This window comes from Schistocerca nitens, chromosome 7 (assembly GCF_023898315.1).
Source record: "Schistocerca nitens isolate TAMUIC-IGC-003100 chromosome 7, iqSchNite1.1, whole genome shotgun sequence".
Taxonomy (NCBI): Eukaryota; Metazoa; Arthropoda; class Insecta; order Orthoptera; family Acrididae; genus Schistocerca; species Schistocerca nitens.
In genome coordinates this window covers 38,099,476-38,117,369 of record NC_064620.1, presented here as the reverse complement: position 1 = coordinate 38,117,369, position 17,894 = coordinate 38,099,476, and the positions used below count along the sequence as shown (strand labels likewise).

General features: G+C 42.0%; 1 protein-coding gene across 1 annotated transcript in view; it reads right to left on the bottom strand.

Moving 5' to 3' along the window:
• LOC126195460 (neural-cadherin-like) overlaps positions 1 to 17,894 on the bottom strand; it is a 368,993-nt gene that overhangs the window by 264,192 nt on the left and 86,907 nt on the right. The window contains exon 2 of the mRNA XM_049934087.1: positions 1,785 to 1,900. Within this exon, the coding sequence (XP_049790044.1) occupies positions 1,785 to 1,900 (116 nt within the window). The remainder of the gene's footprint in view (positions 1 to 1,784; positions 1,901 to 17,894) is intronic.

Here is a 17,894-nt window from a genome sequence, read left to right as displayed (position 1 = left end):
ATGTTTGTATACAACAGGTAGCGTTTTGTGACTACTGGTACTCCAAACTGTGAAATACGTCATGGTTCACAGGCATGGTGAAATAAAAAAACAAATTGTAACTTTGTAGGCTTGTACGGTAAGTGTCAGGTTGAATGAAATAAATTTGACTATTATGCGCATCTTTATAAAACACTAAAACAAGTGAAAGGCCGACGACGTTTCGACCGCCTTTGCTGTGATTCTCTCCCGGCAGACTGAGAGGTTGAGGCGTAGCGCCGTATACCGATCCTGCCTTGGTGGTGGTTAAGTGGGAGATGTGCCTCAGAGCTGGATAATGACAGATGGTGACACGAGACTGGATGCGCACGTAGTTTACGTATCAGCCGATAGAGGACAATATTGGATAGGGGATTGATTTAGTTTCGATTGTTCCCACTAGAGTGCACTAAAGTAATAGACTGTTTTTCATAAACTATTCTAGTATTTTCATGAAGTGTTATTATGTCTTTTTGTGTGGGTAAAATGTTATAAATGTGTTTTAGCAGTATGAATGATGCGTGAGTGTGGTTTAAGGTTAATATGAAGATAACTGTTTAACGAGTTATGTGGTGGGATTTAGTGTGGGAACATTTCGAAGAAGTATGGATGTGGACAAAGGGGATTTTTGTAGAACAGATTTGTAAAGTAAGTTTATGGTAAAGGGAAAGTTAATTCAGGTATAAATAACAATGGTAAATAACTTTATGCATAAACAAAACTTTAGCATATTAGATTTACGTCGGTAAAAAGTGCAGTCGTTAGGTTTACTAATTTGCGATTGGTTATTGATGAAAAGCGCGGACTGAAGCGGGAGAATGGAGTTTTGCTATTGGCTGTTGAGTAAACTGTCCAATGGTAAAGCAATATTCTTCGCACGCCTTTCTCTGCTGGTAGAGAAGACTTAGAGTATTCTAAAGAAGAGTCGGAGCCTAGCCATGAAACAGTTCGGACGTGCGTAGTCGTAGTTCCGATGGAAACGATAAGTTGCCGGATCTAGCAGTGTTTCATGCATAAAAAGTGTTGGAAAGCGACGGCATAATTATTCTAATGTGTGTGTAGAAATTTCGGAATTTTTATGTGAATTTTATGAAGAGGAGGCGTATTGAGCAGGTCGGTGGCTAAAAACTGTGACTGCATTTGGTACCGACAGACTTAATATTTGGCGTGCATTATCAATCAAAAACAATCAGTATTTCTGTAGCTATTACGTTTTCGGGAAATGCAACACCATAAACTTGCTAACGTGAGTGAAAGGGATTGTGAGTGACTGTGTTAAGACTAGCACGGGCTTGGCAGTGATACTTGTTCACCTAAGTTTCAGAATATATTAATTGAGGACAAAATCTTCAACCTTTCATTTCGTAAGAAAACTTTCTCCCGAAACGTAGATTAGTGATTTTAATTGCAGCCTAGTTTACGTCGATGTACAGTAGGTTTCACTCGGCTTTCCTTCTGATGATCTGCTGAGACAATGTTCAGAAGTAGGTGCAGGTACGTCGTAAAGGGACGGAAAGAACCGCGCCGCCGCAAGGTCCGCTACAAAATCGCTGAAAACTTAGGCGTTTCAGTTGTTTAGGTGTTTTTTATTGACACGGCCCAATGACCAAAATGATTTTGTTCAAAAAGCAGGTCAGTTTAGCTGTGTTGTTAACAGAGAAGCAGCGTTCTTGAGAATGTTTCAAAGAGTTACGGTAGCGGCCACATGGCGACTTGCCGCTTGTGCTGGAAGTGAGAGACGGAGAAGGAGGCTGCGGAGGACTCACCCTGCTGCGGGTTTCGAAGTCGAGCGGCTTGGCCACGCGCACGTCGCCCGTCTCCGCGTCCACCGAGAAGGCGCCGCCCACGTTGCCGGCTGCGATGCCGTAGCGCGCCTCCGGGTCTGCAACACACACGTCCACACACGACTGAGTCACTAGTGAGCGAGTTAATACGTCTCAGAACGGCACTTACTGTCTAAGTACGTGAAACGTGACGCATGTTGTCGTGTCTGGATCGAAGAGCGATCAAGTACCATTTGAAATAGGGGCTCGTTACTACAGCGTGCGTTCAGCGAGATGAGAATTCTCAGGGCTGTTCTGTAACTGCACAGCCGCGTATAGTATACAGACAGTGGTGCGACACTTCGTACAAAGTAAACATTCACATCATTACATCTATGAATTTGAAAAAAATTATTGAGAATCAGCATCTTAAAGCCTATCCAGAGACAAAAATTTTCAGTATGGCCAACCTTTTTGTACAGCATTTAATCGACGAATAATTCACATACAAAGACACGAATTCAAACACTGAAACGTTTCTGTAACAGCTTCTGCACTACAAACACTACTGGCCATTAAAATTGCTACACCAAGAAGGAATGGAGATTATAAACAGGTATCCGTTGGACAAATATATTATACTAGAACTGATATGTGACTACATTTTCACGCAAATTGGCTGCATAGATCCTGAGAAAGCAGTACCCAGAACAACCACCTCTGGCCGTAATAACGGCCTTGATACGCCTGGGCATTGAGTCAAACAGAGCTTGGATGGCGTGTACAGGTACAGCTGCCCATGCAGCTTCAACACGATACCACAGTTCTTAAAGAGTAGTGACTGGCGTATTGTGACGAGCCAGTTGCTCGGCCACCATTGACCAGAACCTTTCATTTGGTTAGAGATCTGGAGAATGTGCTGGCCAGGGCAACAGTCGAACATTTTCAGTATCCAGAAAGGCCCGTACAGGACCTGCAACACACGGTCGTGCATTATCCTGCTGAAATGTAGGGTTTCACAGTGATCGAATGAAGGGTAGAGCCACGTGTCGTAACACATCTGAAATGTAACGTCCACTGTTCAAAGTGCTGTCAATGCGAACAAGAGGTGGCCGAGACTTGTAACCAATTGCACCCCATACCATCACGCCGGGTGATACGCCAGTATGGCGAAGACTAATACACGCTTCCAATGTGCGTTCACCGCGATGTCGCCAAACACGGATGTGACCATCATGATGGTGTAAACAGAACCTGGATTCATCCGAAAAAATTACGTTTTGTCATTCGTGCACCCAGGTTCGTCGTTGAGTACACCATCGCAGGCGCTCCTGTCTGTGATGCAGCGTCAAGGGTAACCGCAGCCATCGTCTCCGAGCTGATAGTCCATTCTCTTGCAAACGTCGTCGAACTGTTCGTGCAGATGGTTGTTGTCTTGAAAACGTCCCCATCTGTTGAGTCAGGGATCGAGACGTAGCTGCGCGATCCGTTACAGCCATGAGGATACGATGCCTGTCATCTCGACTGTTAGTGATACGAGGCGGTTGGGATCCAGCACGGCGTCCCGTATTAGCCTCCTGAATCCACCGATTCCATATTCTGCTAACAGTCATTGGATCTCGACCAACGTGAGCAGCAATGTCGCCATACGATAAACCGATATCGCGATACGCTACAATCCGACCTTTATCAAAGTCGGAATCGTGATGGTACGCATTTCTCCTCCTTACACGAGGCATCACAACAACGTTTCACCAAGCAGCGCCGGTCAACTGCTGTTTGTGTTTGAGAAATCGGTTGGAAACTTTCCTCATGTCAGCACATTGTAGGTGTCGCCACCGGCGCCAACCTTGTGTGAATGCTCTGAAAAGCTAATCATTTGCATATCACAGCATCTTCTTTCTGTCGGTTAAATTTGGCGTCTGTAGCACGTCATCTTCGTGGTGTAGCAATTTTAAAGGCCAGTAGTGTACTATCTGCTCAAAGTATCCGTACGCATATGTAGGGGACTGTCGTGCAGGAACGGCCAATATAAATTTCTTGACTTTACTGTGTAAATGTGGCGATTAATAGGAGCATTAATATACTGTTCCCTCAGCCTAATATACGTGTACGTTCTATGGGGAGCACATTGTAGTGTTTTTACCTTTTTATTTATAGTGCTTGATTAAATCTAATGTAAATGAGCTACAATTAAAAGGCATGTAAAAAGTGTTTTGCAGTATCGGCAATTGTCTGTTCTGCGATATATCGGTTGTTAATGATACACTTCACTGACGCTTATTGAATAATAATAGAACACGTAAGCATGAGAACATTGTTCCTATTTCAGCTAAATTCACCAGTATTTAGCACACTCTTTTACAGAGACCGCAAATAAAATACGAAATATTCTCCTGATCCATACATCAAATATGTGTCCAGCGTCTGCACTTGGTACGTAGCACTCAGTCTTCTTTAAAAAAAACTCCAGACACATAATGGATTTTTCAGTCTCTTCTGTTGACCCATTATTTCCAGCAAATTCCAATTTTCTTCGCCGCTCTGTAACAGGCTTTCCATGACCACCTTTTTCGTGATTATTTTATTTTGGAACACCCGGCTTAAGTTCAGCTTTCTTCAACACTCTTTCCGACTATTTATTTCTGATTTTAATATCTTCCCTTAGGCGGCGATTTTTTTTATAATTGTTGAAAAAGCATCAGTTGCCTCCCTCGTGTTCGTTTCGTTAGACATAATCCTGTTGACAGGAATTTTCATGCGCTCTTCATTCCATTTTCCTCTTTCCTTATTCACATATTCCTCCATTTCATTCTGAAAAGAAGAAGATATACGGTGTGTTCAAAAAGTCTCTCCGCAGTGCCGTATGATTGTTAGCTGCGCGTGCCGTATGATTGTTCGCCTGCCTGTGTTACTTCCCTTCAAGTGGACTCTCGCAACATTCCACTGTTTCGTTTATCTCAGCCAGCGTCAGTAGTATCGTTGGTGTGTATCGTTACGTGTTGACGTGAACGTTTAAGTTTAGTTCCTTTGTTCGTTTGTTTCGTTTTTGTCACTGTTAAAATCCTAACCATTGAAGAACGTGTGTTTTTAGTCAAACAAGTGTTCAAAGCTGGCGGTAAATACACAGTTTCAGTTCGTCAAACATTTAATTCAGTTTTCCCGGAGACAACACTCCCACATCGCAATACTGCGCGAGATTTGATTAACAAATTTTGAAGTACGGGTTCAGTGACACATGCGCCGAGAAGTGGTCGTCCTAGGGTTTTGTCTGACAAGGGGAGGCCGCCAATTGTGAAATTCAGATTCGATTCATACTGCGCATAATAAAAGCTCATGGCCAGAGGTGTAATGTGACAAAGCACCAAGATGCACTTCTCAGCCGTTGTCGAGAAAATCGACAGTTAAAAGAAAAACTAATAATAAAAAATATTTGCATTGCGCGAGATTCGATCCGGCGCCCTTCGGATTACGATCCCGAGCGCTTACCGCTGCGCCACGACGCTGCAGAAAATTATTAATCGTAGAGAGTATTTCACCGCAACAGTTTCTTTTAACTGTCGATTTTCTCGACAACGGCTGAGAAGTGCATCTTGGTGCTTTGCCACATTACACCTCTGACGAAGAGCTTTTATTATGCGCAGTATGAATCGAATCTGAATTTCACAATTGGCGGCCTCCCCTTGTGAGGATAAACTATTCGATATTTACGATAAAATGTCGATGAGTCCTATCAAGTCAGTAGGAAAACTCGCCCAGGAAATCGATGTTAGTGTCGGAACGGCCCACACAGCTGTAAGGAAAAAATTAGAACTTTTCCCATACAAAGGCCCGGTCGTGCAAGAACTGAAATATACTGATCGTGGCAAGAGACTGCAATATTGTCAATGGTTCAAAAATTTCGTTCAACAATATGAAAGGGATATTCTTAATGAACGTGAACTCGCAAAATTCTCGTATGTGGAGTACTGCAAGTGCATTGTGTATTCATGAGGGATCACTTCATTGTGTGAAAATAAGAGTTTCGATTGCAATTTCTAGACGTCGGATTGTGGGTCCCATATTTTTCAACGAAACAATAAACGCACAACTATAATGCAGTGATACTCCGTATCCATTCATAGCAGAAATTGTGTTAAGTGAAATACTCAACGGTTATTTTCAAGAAGATGGTGCAACCGTGCATGCTGCTCGCGTTTCAATGTGACTGCTTGCTGATGTTTTTGGTGATCGCATAATTTCACATGGACTTTGGCCTCCACGATCGCCTGACCTAACACCACCTGACTTTTTCTTCTGGAGTGCAGCAAAAGCAACTGTCTATAAAAACCGTCCAAAATCCATCGATGAATTGAAAACTGCAACATCCACTTTCACTGCTTTTGTTATAGAAGAAGTGTTACAGCTTGTGTTTGGAAACATGATTAGTCGAATTGAATAGTCTATTCAACAACAAGGGAGACACTTTCAACATTTAATGTGAAAATTTGTAAGCAAAAATGAATATTCAATAAATTAATAACTTGTATTTCACTGAGTTTCATTTCGGTATATTCACTGCTGCATACGGCACTCGCCGCTAACAATCATACAGCACTGCGGACAGACTTTTTGAACACCCCGTATAATTTAAACACTGAAGTTACTTCTGGCCATTATTGAAAGACAAGCGGGCAGCTAGTACTGTACGATAAACTTTCAGTATGATCTAGTAATATTGTACGCTCTTTTATAGATATTGCTATGAAATGTTTGTTAAACGTTGTTTCTCACATAACATAGATAACCGAAATATAGCCACGAAATTAAGCACTTACCTTGAAAACGGATACCACAGGCCTTAAAATATCTTCCGTGGGCTTAGACATAAAGTATTGATTGCACGAAAGTGAGCAGCGAGAATAATTAGTGGTGTTCACCCAAGGACGTCAAGCAGGCTCCTATTCAAGGAGTTAGGTATTTTAATTGCACCATCAGAGTACATATATTCGCTAATGAAATTCGTTATAAATAATCCATCTCAATATGCGAAGAACAGTGACTTGCATACGTACAACACTAGAGGGAAAAATGATCTTTCCTATCCATTATTGAAGCTCTCAGTTGCTCAAAAAGGAGTACATTATTCAGCAACAAAAATCTTTGATTATATGCCCAACAACATAAAGTGTCTGGCAGGTAGCAAATCAAGTTTTAAATATAGCTTAAAATCATCTCTTTTGGACAATTCCTTCTATTCCATGGACGAGTTTCTGTTTCAGAACTGGCAAAAATAAATAAAACTTACCTCTAAATGTAGTTGCATGTGTAGAACTAAAACTTATGTATATATATATATATATATATATATATATATATATATATATATATCAGCGCACCTGATGATGGCAACGTGGTCGATTGCCGAAATATTGTGTCCTATGCACACTCATACCAGGCTGTTCACCTGAGATTTATTTATTTCGTCAGAAACATTTTATTTGCAAGATTTAGCTACACTTCCCAGATACTTCTCGATATAGTCGCCGCTCCCACTTAGACATTTATCGGAGCGTTATACCAAATTTCCAACACCATGGTCATAGAAGGCAGCCGCCTGTGCTTTCCGATAATTCTCTACACTGGCCTATAGCGCGTAGCCTGCGCCCAAGTATACAGCGTTTCATGCGAACAGAGATGATACTCAGGACGAGCCAATCAGGGCTGTGTTGTGGGTGGTCGAACACTTCTCATCGAATAGACTGCAGGAGCGTCTTCACTGCCCCTGCAAACTGCGGCTCAGAATTGCCATGAAGAAGGAAGTGCGTGGCAGTTGTGTTAGGTGGGCTGCATTCATTAAGGCGAAGCCGCTTAGCGGGCCCTCCTATTTGGTGGGAGACATCGTTGTTCCAGGCACCTTTACTAACTCACAGTGCGCTCACAACTGAAAAGAGAGTCTTGATGCGATCGACGGTCATACTAGAGACACTACCAAAGACATCTGTGCAGAGCTTCATCGGGTTTTCACTGTGGTGTCCATTTCGCCACCGATCGGAACTTACTTTCTGGACAACCCTCATATTTCTGTATTCAGTTCCGAACGACGCCTGAGGTGGCGCAAACAGCGACGGCACTGGACAGTGGACAACTGGAAACGAGTGACTTGGAGTGATGAATGACGTTATACCCAGCTGCAATCTGACGGAAGGGCTTCGATTTGGCGAATGGCTGGAGAACGCTACCCGCCGTCATCATGTGTAGTGCCAGCAGTAAGGATGAAGGAGATGGTTTTATGGCAGGAGGTGTTTGTCGTGGTTAGGATGTGGTTTCCATACTGCACTTAAGGGAATGCTAAATGCGCAAGGATTGTGTACTCTGTACAGTAGAGCAACAGATTCTATCAGCATGACAGTGTACCTTGCCATAAAGCACCATCTGAGAGGCAATACTTGATGGAAAATACCATTCCTGGAATGGACTGGCCTGCGCCGAGTCCCAGCTTCTCTAGCTTCGGCTTCTGAAGAAGAACAGGTTACTGTTCTTCCGCAGACATTCAGACAAGTCACTGAAAATGTCCCTAGCAAAGCCGCTGGAGGTCTGAAGGGCGGACTCAGTCTGTATTAATGTCCACATCTGGATAGTTCTGATAAGATAGTGTACGCGTTCCGGATTGTAACATAAATGATTGAAGGTACGTGTGACCCATGAGACCAGGAAACATCCCGCCTTCCTTAAACACTGTGTAAAAGGTGCGCACTATTCTGCTAGCTCCTTTTTTTAATTGCCTTCCAACACATACCATTTCCTGTAGTACAGAGTGGGCGTAACCAGCAATAAGCTGTTCGTCAGTGTTAAGGCGGCAACACACGTAGTTGCAAGACTGACAGACTTGCATGATCGAGTGTGTCGAGCAAGCGTGCATAAAAGTCCTTCACGTTTATTCAGTTCAAGCATGCTTGTACAGGCATAAGTTTGTTCTTCGAATATGTGGAACTAGGATAACGACGACTGGGTGTTTTTGATCAGCTATGCTGTAATGATGCGTAAAATAAACCCTGATTGACACATTAAATTACTTATACCGAAGGCTGATGCTGTTGTAGCCCGTTCAGGATCATGCTTGGAAATAAAAAAGTAAAAAAAAGGTAAAAAGGTTTTCCACCAAATTTTTGAACGTGAAGATCGTAAATAAAAGCATATAAAATGGTGATTAGTTTCGTATCTTCATACAACCATCTTCAGATCAATTAAAGAAAAAAGCCTTTTTGAAAATATTTAGATCGCTTGTCGCCATCGCTTGATTACCTCAGGAATTAATACAGCTACTTGAAAATTCTATTACTTGCAACACCTTCGATTACAAAACATGCTACAATCATGACTGAAGCTGTAATACCACACGAAAGACAGACAGTGGTATTCTGATTTGTCACGTGGTGAAAATACTACGACGTCTTTGTTGACGTAAAAACTTCATCTCTGCCTGCTCACGGTTAACAGATTTATGTATTTAATTTCGACATGTTTTTTGGTGACATTTTCAGTTGCTCTGTTTCTTTGTTAAAGATGTAATGTGTGCAACATCCCTCTTTACCTTGTTGCGGTAGGCTTTTGGTTTAATACCCTTGAGGGATTGAGGCCAAGAGATGAATACACTAAGCGGATTCAGAAGGATGTAGGTTGCAGTAAGTATTGGGAGATGAAGAAGCTAGCACAGGATAGAGTAGCATGGAGAGCTGCATCAAACCAGTCTCAGGACTGAAGACCACAACAACAACAACAACGACCCTTGAAACAAGGCTCACGCTCTTATATTCTGAAACGTGAAAAGATGGGAAGGTTCGGTGGCACAGCTTATCTCGCCGTTAAGACGCCACATGCTTTTAAAGAGACTGAGTGGAGGGCGATGGCGAAACCGGCAGATTAGCAAACTGAAGAGGTGTTCTCTCTTGCTCGGGTAGACGCCTGACTGTTCTCAGAGTGACAACAAACTACCTCTAAAGTTTAGTTTATCACGCACTTACTGCCTGAACAACAACATAACACGTGAACGTGAGTGCATAATATTTTCCACAGGAAATATGAAGACACTACAGATATTTTCATGCAGATTAATAGAAAATGTTGAACTACGCCGTGCCTAATTTATCTTAAAAATAAGGATTGATATTCTTGTTTGAGTAATGAAGTACACAGATGAAACTATTACCTCTGAATCAAATTTAGATGGCACTTGAGGAACGCCGTCTAGTGATGGTACGGTATTCTTGATGAACGTATTTATTTAACCACGAGAGCTAACACACCATATAAATCCAGTAATCACAATCACTAACTAATGTTGACAAACAAATAATAACACACCACAGTATGCATCTAGGACATTCTTATCCTTGCATCCATTTCTTTCCGTGTATACGACCATGTGCAGTTACGTTTCTGTTAATCCGATTATCCCAATTTGATGGTTAAGTGGCGAACGGTGCAAGATAACAATGTTTTGCTAGCTCCAGACGAAATGTAAAATGTATTTGTCGGATCATGTTTGTAAAAGCTAAGATAAGTGATTAATTCCGCAAAAAACTGAAAATATTAAGTATTTCATTTCATTAAGAGAAAATTAGCTAACTAAGTCATGTTTTATATCTAAATGCTTAGGGCACTAATGATGATTTTTATTTTACATCGGCTTAGAAAGTTGTAACTTCTAGTTGCTGGCATTACAAATGACTGTACCCACTAGTAGGAACGCAGTGGAAGCTGCATTTTATTTTATTTTTGTTGTAGGTTTTTGTTTATTCATTTATCTTTCTTTTCAGAGCGCCTGTACCAGTCAGTTTTTGGCGGAACTCTGATGACTAAACGACCGAAGGTGGTGCTGGTGACGAAACCTGATATGAAGAAAGTTACCCTTTTCCTATACTACACAGTACTCTGACACCTAATCAAGAAAAGTGTTGCCTCTGATCTTCTTTTAAGTCTAACAGAACCATTTGGACTTGGGACCGTTTGCACTTGGGATCAAAGATCGGTCGACACGTACGAGGTGTGGCTAGAAAAAAACCGGACTAGTACTGGTGAAACAATAAAACGAATGCAATAAGGCTGAAATTCGCGTGGCGTGTCACGTGACTCTCGCTCCGCCTACTGCTCGAGTTTCATCTGCCTCCTGCACTCAGTCTGCCCGTGGCGTCTGTTTTAAGTAGTTCACGTTTTGTCTGTGCGTCGGAAAATGTTGAGTGTACAGAAAGAACAGCGTGTTAACATCAAATTTTGTTTCAAACTAGGAAAATCTGCAAGTGAAACGTTTGTAATGTTACAACAAGTGTACGGCGATGATTGTTTATCGCGAACACAAGTGTTTGAGTGGTTTAAACGATTTAAAGATGGCCGCGAAGACACCAGTGATGACACTCGCACTGGCAGACCATTGTCAGCAAAAACTGATGCAAACATTGAAAAAATCGGTAAATCGGTAATCCTAGTCAACTCCTGTTAACTCAGACACTGCTCTGATTGTTAAACGGCGATCTTGTCGAACAAGTTTACCGATTTTTTCAATGTTTGCATCAGTTTTTGCTGACAATGGTCTGCCAGTGCGAGTGTCATCACTGGTGTCTTCGCGGCCATCTTTAAATCGTTTAAACCACTCAAACACTTGTGTTCGCGATAAACAATCATCGCCGTACACTTGTTGTAACATTACAAACGTTTCACTTGCAGATTTTCCTAGTTTGAAACAAAATTTGATGTTAACACGCTGTTCTTTCTGTACACTCAACATTTTCCGACGCACAGACAAAACGTGAACTACTTAAAACAGACGCCACGGGCAGACTGAGTGCAGGAGGCAGATGAAACTCGAGCAGTAGGCGGAGCGAGAGTCACGTGACACGCCACGCGACTTTCAGCCTTATTGCATTCGTTTTATTGTTTCACCAGTACTAGCCCGGTTTTTTTCTAGCCACACCTCGTATATAAAAAATGCCGAAACATCAAAGTCATATCAGCAAAATCAGGAAAGTTTACTAGATAGCTGCCTAGACATTTAAGCTATGCTTTAAAGACACATGTAAGAAAGGAAAGGTATTTAACGAATTTTATATTTAAACGCCTTCGGTATTCGAATTGCACGAAAAAAAAGCAAGACTCGAACCAGCTATCCCCCAACGAGTACCAGTCTTGAGCACTGCCGATAGAGCTTACCTTTAGTGAATTAAAGTAGGTCGAAGAACCTCAAAGTCGCTTTTGTCGAGAATTCTTTAGAGTCGCATGGAACCAGTTTGAGGGATTGGTATTTGAGCTCTCAAATGCATGTATCATAATCATAAAACATTACAACACTCCGATAGTCGTGTGATTCCCTTATTAGACAATTTTTCACGAAGGCTGACGTCTGTTCTCGGTCAATATCTAGGTATAGCTTAAAGGACCTATAGAATTTGGCGCGACTGACTTCGAGGTTCAGTGATGAGTATATGGTGTAGAAGGTTTGAATTATTTCTTACACCCACTCTGGGGACTATATTTTTTCGTGGCGATCTGAAGTTAGAATGTTGGTCTAGCGAAAGCAATGCAGACTTACAAGGGAACCTCCCCGTCGTACCCCCCTCAGATTTAGTTATAATTTGGCACCGTGGACAGGCCTTGAAAAATTGAACACAGATCAATCGAGAAAACACGAAGAAGTTGTGTGGAACTGTGAAAAAAATTAGTATGTGTAGTCCATGCCAAGATAGGCAACATCAAGAAGAATCAGAGCTCAGGAGTGCCGTGGTCCCGTGGTTAGCGTGATCTCCGGAATGAGAGGTCCTTGGTTCAAATCTTCACTCGACTGAAAATTTTACTTTCTTCATTTTCGCAAAGTTATGATCTGTCCGTTCGTTCATTGACGTGTGTTCACTGTAATAAGTTTAGTGTCTGTGTTTTGCGACCGCACCGCAAAACCGTGCGATTAGTAGACGAAAGGACGTGCCTCTGCAATGGGAACCGAAAACATTTGATCGCAAGGTCATAGGTCAACCGATTCCTCCACAGGAAAACACGTCTGATATATTCTATACGACACTGGTGACGGCATGTGCGTCACATGACAGGAATATGTTGTCGACCCACCTAACTTGTACACTTAGCGAATGGGTAAAAAGATTCTTCTACCTTGCCCAGTTTAGGTTTTCTCGTGGATGTGATAATCACTCCCAAAAAAGTGATGAAAACATAAGAGTTTGTCACATAAACTGAAAATAAAAAATTAAACTATTAACTCGAGGGATGACGTGAACCTAGGACCTCTCGTTCCGTAGCTGCTCTCGCTAACCACGGGACCACGGCGCTCCTTGACTCACATTGTCCTTGACGTAGCCTATCTTCGCATGGACTACTCAGTTTGTATATTTTACTATTCTTTTCATAGTTCCACACAACTTCTTCCTGTTTTCTTGATTGATCTGTGTTCAGTTTTTCAAGGCCTATCCACTGTGCCCGCTTACAACTAAATCTGAGGGGCATGCGATGGGGAGGTTCCCTTGTTAGAAATGTTTCAGCGAATATGTATTGGATTCACTTGCGCTGCACTTGGCTGAAAATTTGATCAGTCTGAAGATTAAATCGAAACTTGTGAAGTACTAAGCCGAGGTCTGGAACACTGTAATAATCAGTCGCTGTGTTCATTCACCAGTAGCAGTTTGCTGTATCGTTTGTGGAAATAAACTTTAACATTGGAGATTAATTCGGCATATCTCGCATAAAATTCACAAATGATCCTTTATTTCTATAATTTTAATTCACAACTTGGGAAACTGCAGATAACAAGTTTCAGGAACACACAGTGGCGATGTGTGGTTAGCCGTCGACATTCGGCGAGCCACAGCTAATCGCAGGGACCATACATTACTCCACCGACCTCTTGGCAAGTTGCCAGACACTTGATGGAATTCGGGGTACAAACTAATTTGTATTCCAGGTATATACGTCACAAGCATAACTCAGCAAACTATCTGTGCATTCTAAAGAGGAAATATATATATATTGCGCGTACACACCACGGGTGGACACGTACGTGATTAAGAATTATGACGTTCTTGGAGAAGGAAAATTTCCTCTATAGATGTCAACAAGGATTCGGCCTCTGTTCCTCCATGAGATCCACATCGCCGTAGACAATAGCGCTGAGATTGCTGCTGTGTTCCTTGACTTCAGGAAGGAATTTGACACCGTTCCGCACTGCCGTTTGGTGAAAAAACACGAGCTTATCGAGTATCGAAGCAAATTTGCAACTGGATTCAAGACTTCCTTACATACAGAACTCAACATGTTAGTCTTAATGGAACAAAATCGACAGATGTAACGGTCATTTCCGTAGTACCCCAAGGAAAATTGATAGAACCGTTACTGTTTACAACATGCACTGTGTACAAATGATCTAGCAGAAAGTGTCGGTTGCTCTCTAAGGCTGTTTGCAGATGATGCGTCTGTCTATAACAAAGTAGCAACGCCAGAAGATAGTAATGATTTGCAGAATGACCTCCAGAGAGTTGATGCATGGTGCAGACTCTGACAGTTGACGCTCAACGGAAATAAATGTAACATACAGGGTGATTCAAAAAGAATACCACAACTTTAGGAATTTAAAACTCTGCAACGACAAAAGGCAGAGCTAAGCACTATCTGTCGGCGAATTAAGGGAGCTATAAAGTTTCATTTAGTTGTACATTTGTTCGCTTGAGGCGCTGTTGACTAGGCGTCAGCGTCAGTTGATGCTAAGATGGCGACCGCTCAACAGAAAGCTTTTTGTGTTATTGAGTACGGCAGAAGTGAATCGACGACAGTTGTTCAGCGTGCATTTCGAACGAAGTATGGTGTTAAACCTCCTGATAGGTGGTGTATTAAACGTTGGTATAAACAGTTTACAGAGAATGGGTGTTTGTGCAAAGGGAAAAGTTCTGGATGGCCGAGAACGAGTGATGAAAATGTAGCACGCATCCAGCAAGCATTTGTTCGCAGCCCAGGAAAATCGACTCGCAGAGCTAGCAGAGAGCTGCAAATTCCACAATCAACTGTATGGAGAGTCCTACGAAAAGGTTAGTTATGAAACCTTATCGTCTGAAATTGGTTCAAGCACTGTCTGCAGCTGATAAGATTAAAAGAATCGATTTCTGTGATTTTATCCTTGCTCAAATGGAAACAGATGAATCTTTCGTTTCAAAGATTGTGTTTAGTGATGAAGCAACTTTCTACACTAATGGGAAAGTCAACCGTCACAATGTCTGTATATGGGGCACTGAGAATCCGCGGGAAACAACTCAGTATGAACGTGACTCGACTAAGGTGAACGTTTTGTGTGCCATTTCAGCAAATAAAGTTTTTGGTCCCTTTTTCTTCGAAGGTGCTACCGTAACTGGACTACAGTATCTGGAGATGTTAGAGAATTGGCTGTTCCCTCAGCTCGAACAAGAAGCACAACAATTCATATTTCAGCAGGATGGAGCGCCACCACATTGGCACTTATCTGTCCGTAACTACCTGAACGTCAACTACCCGAGGCGATGGATCGGCCGCCAGCCAGCCCGTGACAGAGCACTTCATCACTGGCCTCCAAGAAGCCCTGATCTTACCTCCTGCGATTTTTTCTTATGGGGGTATGTTAAGGATATGGTGTTTCGGCCACCTCTCCCAGCCACCATTGATGATTTGAAACGAGAAATAACAGCAGCTATCCAAACTGTTACGCCTGATATGCTACAGAGAGTGTGGAACGAGTTGGAGTATCGGGTTGATATTGCTCGAGTGTCTGGAGGGGGCCATATTGAACATCTCTGAACTTGTTTTTGAGTGTAAAAAAACCTTTTTAAATACTCTTTGTAATGATGTGTAACAGAAGGTTATATTATGTTTCTTTCATTAAATACACATTTTTAAAGTTGTGGTATTCTTTTTGAATCACCCTGTATTGCGCATACATGGGAAAAGAAATCGACTACTGTGTGCAGCTACACTATTGACGACAACCTGCTGGAAACAGTATCTACCGTAAAATATCTAGGAGTAACTATCCAGAGCGTTCATAACTGGAATGACCTTATAAAACAAATAGTGGGAAAAGCACATGCGAGACTCAGATTCATAGGAAGAATCTTAAGGAAATGTATTGTGTATTGTGTATTGAACCGGGGACCTAGAAACGACGGAGAGGCTTCGTCCCCGCTGTAGCCCTCAGTGGTTCACAACCCCACAACAGGCTACAGCAGTCCACTCACCCCACCGCCGCCCAACATCGAACCCAGGGTTACTGTGCAGTTCGGCTCCCAGTGGACCCCTTCCGGGAACGTCCCATACCAGACGAGTGTAGTCCCAAATGTTTGCGTGCTAGAGAAATTATAGTGAACGCGTTGTAAGTAGGCTGTTTAGGTTTTTTTGGTAACGCCACCTCTGTATGAAAATCACTGGCTGTGCTGTGTGCAGCCTGTGGCTGCTTTGCAATGTTTTAATACTCGCCATTGTAGTGCTAGGCAGCTGGCTGTGAACAGCGCGTAGCGTTGCGCAGTTGGAGGTGAGCCGCCAGCAGTGGTGGATGTGGGGAGAGAGATGGCGGAGTTTTGTAATTTGTCATGAACTGATATATATATGATGATATCAAGGTAAATACATTGTTTGTTCTCTATTAATATCTTTCATTTGCTAACTATCCCTATCAGTAGTTAGTGCCTTCCATAGTTTGAATCTTTTATTTAGCTGGCAGTAGTGGCGCTCGCTGTATTGCAGTAGTGGGAGTAACCAAGATTTTTGTGAGGTAAGTGATTTGTGAAAAGTACAGGTTAATGTTAGTCAGGGCCATTCTCTTGTAGAGATTATTGAAAGTCAGATTGCGTTGCGCTAAAAAAATATTGTGTGTCAGTTTAAGCACAGTCTTGTATAATTGTTCAAAGGGGATGTTTCATATGTCGACCCTTAGCCTAGGATACCTCACTGGAATCTTCTGATTTTTTCTTGTAGTTTGTGTAATTAGTGTAGATTTTGTTTATTGCTAGCGCGTAATTGTAGAGAAAATCTCCTGTGTAGTTGTAGTTTTTCATTGTTGTACAGTAAAACAGTTGTGACATGCATGTAGATTTGCAGCAAGTATTTCGCAGCTGCGCTTGCAATTAACTAGATACTATTTTCAGTGCTATGTTAATGTGTTCCCCTAATTTTGCTCTTCAAATTGTGCTTTTCTGTGTTATCGTGTGAAATATTGTGACAATAATGGCGTGTGAAAAACGTAACACTAGGCTCCAAAGTAACCTGAGAAATAATAGTGACGACGAGCGTAGCTTGCCAGCACCACTGTGTAATGGAGCGGGCGGCAAACAATGGTGTAGACAGCGAAACAATTAGAGAACAGGGAAGCATTATCGATCGATCGGTCGGCGACAGCTCGCCTCAGGAATCCGAAATGACAGGAAACAATCGCGCAAATGCTGTGGATTCAGGATTTGGGTCCTCACCGTATTCTCAAATGAGTCAAGACACATTTTCCACTTGTCAAAATGTGAATGTTGCTGGTGCAAATTCAGTGCCGAAAACCACTGAGGAACATGTTCCAGACACCAGTGCATTGTTATTACAATTAATACAACAAATGGGACAAATACAGCAAAATCTTCAAAAATTAGACACAATGGAACAAAATGAGAGACAAATACAGCAACAGTTAGACAGAATGGAACAAAATCTTCAAAAGTTAGACACAATGGAACAACACCAGAGACAAACACAGCAACAGTTAGACGTAATGGAACAAAATCTTCACACCACGGTTGAACAAACACGTGAAGATTTAACTAATGAGTTACATCACATTGAATCGAAATGTCAAAACGTCTGTAACGACGTAAAAACACAAATTTGTGAGCATTTCCAACCTATTTTTTCGCGTCATGAAAATGCACTACAGAATCACGAAGCAGCAATAAAAGAACTGCAAACTACTGTTCATGAAAATCATGAGACCTTACAAGCTAAATTTGACTCAGTTGCATCTACCGATTCGGTTACGCAACTTGCAAAAACTCAGGAAAACTTGAAGGACACAGTAGATTCGATTTCAACACAAATGGACACTCTGAAACTTGGTTCAGAAAAACACACTGAGGAAAT